We start from the raw sequence: 8027 nt of genomic DNA on the forward strand, positions 1-8027 counted from the left end.
GAATTTTACCCTCTATATAAACTGTTGTACTTGTGAATAAAGTTGAGTCACTTTGGGAAGACAATCTAAAGCAGTCTCTGTTTTCTTGTTCTCCCAAGCTGCTCCCGAGCTGCTCGTACTAACACGCTGAATGGCATGCTTGAATATTACTTGAGAATATAGTTGACTGTGTTACAGACTAAGGGACATTCTCTGCTGATAGGTGAAGGTACATTCTCTGCTGATAGACGTCCACGCCTCGGAGGAAGCCGATCCACGGAGTAGGCCCTGGAAACAGTTTCCTTCAGTCTTATTCACAGCAAAAGTTATGGAGGGATACAGATTTTATCAGGCTGTGTGGCATCGGCTGCCAAAATGTGTGCCCCCCCCCCATCAATAATGCACCTTGGTTTTGCTATCACGAAAGAGTTTATTTGCAAAATAAATAACAGTATAACTAATAACTACAGTAACTTTGGAGACCATTTGGTTTTTTTAGACTTCTTAATTTAACATCTATATATGTAGATATGTGTTCTCGACAATGTGTGCCATAAGAACACTAGCTGTGGACCTTTAGTGTCAACTATGTACAAGCGAGACAAATAAACACATCTTCTGGTGGTGGGCTTTTCACGCAGAGCTGGTGGAACCACTGCAAACACATCTCAAACTGAATCTGTAAAAAAATAAATAATTACAAATCCCAATGTTAAAATTTCATTTATGGGAATTGATCATAACATTTAGCAGTCTTTCTTGATGTCATTACCCATTTGTTTTCAGTTTCATGCTCTTCTTCCCCGCAGAAATGACAGATGTTTGTCAAGTCATCTGTTTTAAAAAGTGAAAAAATAGCACATAGAGTATACTACCTACTGCACTTATTACTTCATTCAAACAACTATATGGTTTGTTTCTACAGCCATCATGATGAAAATATTCATGATGTGAGAACATTGAATGGTGGAAAATGAGTTACCTGTCTCTAGGAGAAGAGTGGTGGCAATTTGCAGCCTGTGTGTGTTTATGGCCTTTTTTGTAGACGGAAAGTTTATTGACTCTTTTCGCAAGATCTTTTCAGCAAACTGAAAAAGAGATTCTAAGATGACTAAATAGGCTAATATCGTAAATGTTATTTTATAGTAATTTGTTTTCTGTGAATCAATTTCTTTCTTTTATTGTATAATTATCTTATATTCCTTTTCCTGTCATTAACATTTATTACAACACAACATTTCCAATATTCTCGTATATATGTATGTATTACGGTTAAGACTCATACTTTCAATGCAAAGACTCCACATGAGGCAGCGTCCACTTGTTTTGGGAGTTTGACTGTGTCACAAGTCCATCTTGAGACGTTGCATCCTTTTTTTCGCATGAATGCCCTGAAAGACAAGTACAATAAAAACAAATAACATGTTTTAAAATTTTGGTGACACAAGAAGGTGAACAGTATGGAGAGCTTAAATGTCTGTTGAACATCAAGTTAAGAATTGACCACACTGTTTTGTTAAAATCATTACTTTTTAAAAGTCTACAACGCATTTCCGTGGACAATTACTTGTGCTTTTTTTTTTTTCCCGTTTCCGCCCATGATATAGAAATCGATCACTTACACAGTACACTTTGAAGAGATGTGGAGGAGGAGCAAAGATGAAATTCACACATGTATAACCTATGTGAAATTATTTTAGACATTTGTCTGATGTTTTAGTGCTAAACCTCCGCAACACTTTATGCGACTACTAAACATTATTCTCCCCGTGCTATATTTTCTAATGTAAAAACATCATCTCATACAGACATCAGGTCCTCAAATAAACATTGAAACATGGGGAGACTTCTCTGTAAAGGCAAAATTAACCCATAACACCACAATATCAGAAGGCCAACACAAAAATTCAAACCTGTTGCTGCTATTTTTTTAATTTTGAGTGCCAATTTTTTTTTAATTTTTTTTGATTGACATCATACTTATAATTGTCATAATAAACACAAAAATAACAACAGCAACAAAGCGTTTAATAAAGGGTCAAAATAAATTTCAACATTTATCCTTACCTTGTTGATTCCAAACAATTTTGGATACCTTGTTTAGTTTCTCCGAGTGGATCAAGATACAGTGACTTCTTTTCTTGTGGGTAAATGACCTACAGTAAAATTATGTGGAGAATTACATGTAATAATTCAAGACTTAAGATTATCTGCATGCCATGCATTTGTCTTATAAAACTGATTTGATGAATATTGTAAATGCAATTATTTTTTTACCACTAATGTCCAGTGATGATGTTCATTTACAATTCCCAGAATGACTTCATGCTCCATGGGTTTGATCTTAAATTGAAACAAAACAATAAAAATATTCACTTCAGAAAGAAATGCAATAACATGTTGTTTAGAGTCCTTTTTTATTAAAGCAATTTATGATATATTATATATCATCCACTTATAAAGTACTCTGCGACAGCCATGATTCACCCCTCATTTCTTTAACCTGTGCAAGAAGCTGGACTATCTTATATTTTTTATAAGTGGTTTTGCACATTACTTCCTCCAAGACTAATAAAGGTCTTTCTAAGGATTTTTTTTGGACATGGAGTTCATTTTCAATCATTTTCAATGCGATCCTTTTACCATCTGCAGAATAATGTTTAATGCTTTCTTAAGCCTCTTTAACAGTGACGTATGAATCACTTGATAATAAAAAGGTACCTATTAAAGAGATGAAGCAGTGTTGATGATTTCAAAAGAGATATTAGCCCAAATGTTTGAAAATCTCAAATCAAGCATTGATTGGAGTGTGTACAAAAAGAGGAGGAAACCAGACAAGCAGAGAACAAAAGAGAACTGTCAAGTCTAATAAACTATCCACATCTACTAACCCCAGTCTCAATTCATTCTTTCTGCATAAGCTGTTATCCAATCTAAATCTGGATGTGGATATGATCTGAGATACTTAAACAATACACACAAGATTCTTTCTAGAGATACCTACCTTGAGTCTTGGAGCTTTTCTCTTCCAAATGGCAGTCATTGAAAATGAATCAATGAATGCTGCTTTTGCTGAATTATGACGATTGCATTGTCTCACCATGATCGCAAGATATGCATTAATAGACTGCGAATACAAAATGTAAACATTTGTTAACTGTTGTCAATGAATAAAACACTGATAGTTGCATTGTTGTCAGTAAAGATCACTGTACCTCACTTTCCAACTCCATGTCTGGACCAATTTGTTGGATATCCCAGTAGAATAATTTGTAAGCACCAATTCTGGAGAGTAGAATGTGAGGACTCTTTCCAGCCCAGGCATCCATTATATCTACAAAAAGTAATGAGAAAAAGAGATAAGTCAGCAGGACTAAATGTAAATCAAAATTTCAAATGCATAATTTCTTATGTAGTTGTCTGACAAAAGACGTGTTTCAGGGTAAATACTTTTAAGACGCTGATAAAATGGGCACATGGTTTAACATTGTATTTTGTAAAAAAAAAAAAAGGAGAACTTAAATTTGCTTTTATTTGGGGGTAAAGTTACACTTGCAATGTTCTACAAAGAAATTTAAATAAATTCATATTAAGAAAAGAAAAGAAATTTAAATACATAGCAATAGAAATGCTCTTGCCCCCTATCATATCTTTTTTCCAGCAGAAACACCTATTACAACAATTTTTTAAAATTATGTTTAGTTGAAGCTACATGGCTAATTTGAAGAATCTAAGATATAAAAAATATTTTTGGTTCTTTCATACTTTTTGGTTTACTACATCATTTGTGTTAGGGTTAGTGCTCCATATGTGTCCATTCATAGTTTTGATGCCTCGAGTTCTAATCAACAATGAATCTACAAAATAGACAAGGAAATTAAGAAGCAACATTAAAATGAAGGTGTGTCCAAACTTTTCACTCTTAGTGTACATCAGATGTACAATATCAATCATGAACATTCTGGGTTACACAACAACAAAAGAAAGATTCACAGTTTTGAAGGACTCACTTTTTCATTTGTATAATTTTACACATGTGGCTTACATCCTTTTACAAGTTTTCTATAATGTTTTGCCCCATGAATGTTTTTTTAAAGCATTAACATATTGTTAAATTTAAATATTCTGTTAGGAAATATACCTAACAAAATCTTTTTAAAGGTGTAAAATTTCCTATGCCATGATCTACAGAGTACTGAAACAAACACTGTCATAGGAACAAAAGTCCTTTTTTTAAAAATAAAAAAATAGTATATTTATTTACATTTCTCTGCAACTGTTGGTTCTATGGTTTGTGCTGTAGATTGCTGGGCTGTAATCTGTGGACCTGAGGCTTGTGTGGTTGTAGCATTTGGAGCTGTGGTCTGTGAGGCTGGGTCTGCTGTTGTGGTTTGTGAGGCTGGGTCTGCTGTTGTGGTCGGGTCTGCCGTTGTGGTCTGTGAGGCCTGGTCTGCTGCTGTTGTGGTCTGTGAGGCCTGGTCTGCTGTTATGGTCTTTGAGGCTGGGTCGGCTGCTGTTTTGGATTCGGTTTGTAGAGCTGTAGCGTGTTCTGGTGCTGTAGCACTTGTGGCTGGTTCTGGTGGTTCGTTCACTTTCTGTGCTGTTGCTCCTGACTCTGGTTCTGATACCGTTATTGGTATACCTTGTGGAACTGGAGATGGATGTTGTGTTTGAACTGGTAGTGATGTAAGTGATGCCATTGGTGCTGTAGCCTGTGTAGCTTTAGGAGGAGGTGCTGGTGCTACCGCCACTGGTGCTGCTGTAGCCTGTGAAGCTAGAGCAGATGCTGGTGCTGCTGGATCTGGTTGTGCTGTTAGTAATGTGGCTGCTGTTTTCTTTAAACCCTGGTGTGGCACTCTTGGCATGCTGTCTTTGCTTAACTTTAGTTGGTCAATATTTACTTTTGGAATGATTGTCCCATTGGAATCCTGAAGATCTGCACTTTTACCTTGGATTGCTGTAATAATGTAAGGGCCTAAAAAGTTTGCTTCAAGTTTCCCCCCTTTCCTCTGCTGGCTTCTTATGTTAGCTCTTAAAACTTTGTCACCAACTTTGAAGACGACATCTCTCTTCATCATTTTTATTTTGCCCTTTGTTTTTTCCTGAGCTTTGACCACGTTGTCCTTCACCAGTTCCAACAGTTTTTGATGCTTTTGAATGTCTTCCGACACCTCCTCCTGCCCCACAATGTCTTCCACAGTCTCATCAACCTTTGAATCAAAAGACATGTCTATCATTACTATAATTTGTGTACGATACACAGATAATACATAAAAGAACTGAGAAATACAGTGAAAATTTACATTAAGTGTCTTTGGTAAGGTTTTAAGACACAATGTATTTCTGGCAAAGCTTCAGTGTATCCTGGAATTGATTGGACATGAAGAAAACTGTTATTAAGGGGTGGAACAATCCATAGAAATATTCAGTGTTGTTGTCCTTTTATGGCGGTGACATAGCATCCATTGAAACTGATCTGCCTGCGCCTCAAAAACTAAAAAAGTTTCGTTGTGTGGGATTTCCGTGTAGTTTGTCACAGACAAAAAGACATACCATGAACTCTTCTGGGATTTCGGAAGGATAGCGAGCCTCTCTGCCAAACATTAGGTAATAAGGCGAGTATTTGGTGGTCACTTGTTTTTTAGTTCTGAGTCCAAACATTACAGCATCCAGGTACTCATCCCACATTTCTGGTTGGTCGCCAACGACTTTACACAGGGCTCTGACAATGAAAGCACATAGAAGACATTCATATGAAAGATCATTTACATTTTTTAATAGTTTAATGTCATGCATTAATGTTTTGTTTGAAGGGAACCCCCATAAATGTATAACATGTACTCCAAGAATTTACCTCTGGATGGTGCCATTCATTTTCTCCACCAGCCCATTCGTTTGAGGGTGATAAGGGGAGCAGAGGCTTCTTTTAATTTTTAACAGTCCGCAAACCCTTTTGTTGAGCTGCAAAAGAAAGTTATATACACTGGCTATAAGCACATTACAATAAGAATTTAAATAAACAGCTGTCATACTAATATCTCAACAACAGATTTATAAAGACCAGAAAATTAACCATTTTCAAAAAATTATTCAAATATGAGTTCACATATTTTTGCCAAAGACTAAAGTACTTACAGAATTGACAAATTCTTTGCCTTGGTCAGTCAGTAAGAATCCTTTTTGGGGCTTCGAACTGGTGGACGAATTTTATGAGACAGTTTGTCACTTCCCCGGCTGATTTTGACTTTAAAGGGTATGCTTGTGGCCATTTTGTAAAATAATAAATAAAAACACATATGTATTGATGTCCATTGTTGGTTTCAGTAGGTTTTCCAATGAGGTCCATCCCAACCAGTTCAAATGGCTGAGAGACCTTAAAAAGAAAATCATAGTTAAGTTAATAATACTGAAATTACACAGAATGCTAGTCTACTGTTATAATTTTTTCAAGTATATAATCAGTAGGTTTCTAAGCAATGAAAACATTGTGTGATTAAATGTGATTATTTGCTATGGTCGATGACTAACCTTTATCGGAATGTATTCTGCTGGTTTTTTAATTGTTGCAGCACTTGCCTGGCAAAGTGCGCACTGTGAAACCTAATCAAAAATAAAAGCAATTCAATAACAAACACAATAGTTGATGATCAAGGTTTACATAACTTATTTTGAGAGATACAGAAACATTGCTGTGTTCCTCTTAAAATAATTTAGCGGTAGTCGAATTACATAGAGTTTGTTTTGGAGTACCCACCCAATTGTTGATGTCCACTGACATCCCTGGCCAGTAGAACCGCTTTGAAATGGCTTCTCTTGTTTTTGTTTGCCCGCAATGGGCCCCAGTAGGACTGGCATGAAAATCTGAAAAAATTGTGTTTGCCTCATCAGCCCCACAGACTACCGTTGTCTTTATGGTTTTGTCTGTGCCTTTGTAGCGCCAGTAAAACAGCTGCTCCCCTAAACATAAACAAGAAAATAGAAAAGTTTATTATAGCTGTTTAAACCACGACAGGTCTATATGTGGTAAAAGTCATGACAATACATCTTGAATGTAATGAATCAATTATGTATGTGATATAATTTTGGGGTGACTATTGGACTGGTTATCTATATTTATGACAGTATGACTACTTCAGAAACCAAAAAGATTATGCCACACACAAGACTGTATTACTGATACTAAAAAAAGTGATGGGTGTGTAAAGTCATTATGACTAATGGCCTTCAGATATAATGGATTTATTTTTAATGCAAATATCAATTCGAAGTAGTTTAATTCCAAATTTCCTGCTGTCAGTAATTTTCCACATATGTAATTTAAATAACAGTGGGTACACCTGCGTAAAAGGGTGTGGCACATACCAATCCAAAAGTAATTACGACGTAATATATTGTAGTTAAGCTATAAAAAGACAAAAACAGTTCTTAGTTAACGCTGTCTAATTAATAGCAAACCTTAAAACTTTTACTTTAATAAACGCACATGTGCCAATTAACCGGGGTTAACTAGGTCAAAGAAAGGTCAAGCTAATTAAATCGGTTAGTGCAAATTAAGACTACACATTACGCCATTGTATATGTATTAATATATATGTTTGATGACATTTATAAACGCTACAAAGTTGCAGTTATTACCTTCAATGTCGTAAATAGCAGCTTTTCTTCGGAGAAGAAAATTTCTCTTTCTTCGTGAAAAGCGCTGGATACTCGCCTTTCAGTTTATATGCAACCAAAATCTGTACTCTGTCTGGTTTCCATCCTCTTGTGGTGTTTGTTATTTTCGAAAACAAATTGTAATGTAATCTTTTAGTTAGCTCAGAGGCACTCTGGTTTTCGGTTCGTGCGCACAATGTGAGCTAATTTGCATAATTGATTAGGAAAACCCACGTGACCGGAGATTTTGGGAAAAATTTGACAATGTCGGAGTCGAGTAGGCCTACGAAAGGTTGGCCAAAACTAACTTGCCAACTTTTGAAAAGCCCTGTTACTTACAAAGACGATAAATATATATATTTAAATGTTGTTTTAAATTTTATTTATTTACAAAG

At 35.7% G+C, this 8027-nt stretch overlaps 1 protein-coding gene across 1 annotated transcript; it reads right to left on the reverse strand.

The window, feature by feature from the left end:
- Window positions 1–400: 400 nt before the first annotated feature.
- Window positions 401–7407, reverse strand: LOC113032921 (uncharacterized). The gene is made up of 14 exons (XM_026186058.1): window positions 6734–7407; window positions 6508–6579; window positions 6115–6352; window positions 5834–5940; window positions 5533–5701; window positions 4244–5189; window positions 3195–3313; window positions 2984–3106; window positions 2257–2322; window positions 2047–2135; window positions 1265–1370; window positions 962–1067; window positions 752–813; window positions 401–658 (listed from the first exon to the last, which is right to left on the reverse strand). Exons 4-14 carry the CDS (start codon window positions 5851–5853, stop codon window positions 566–568), a joined length of 1899 nt encoding a protein of 632 aa, XP_026041843.1. The 5' UTR covers window positions 5854–5940; window positions 6115–6352; window positions 6508–6579; window positions 6734–7407; the 3' UTR covers window positions 401–565.
- Between the last annotated feature and the right edge of the window lie 620 nt (window positions 7408–8027).

The sequence above is a fragment of the Astatotilapia calliptera genome, chromosome 12, assembly GCF_900246225.1.
Source record: "Astatotilapia calliptera chromosome 12, fAstCal1.2, whole genome shotgun sequence".
In the NCBI taxonomy this organism is placed as follows: domain Eukaryota; kingdom Metazoa; phylum Chordata; class Actinopteri; order Cichliformes; family Cichlidae; genus Astatotilapia; species Astatotilapia calliptera.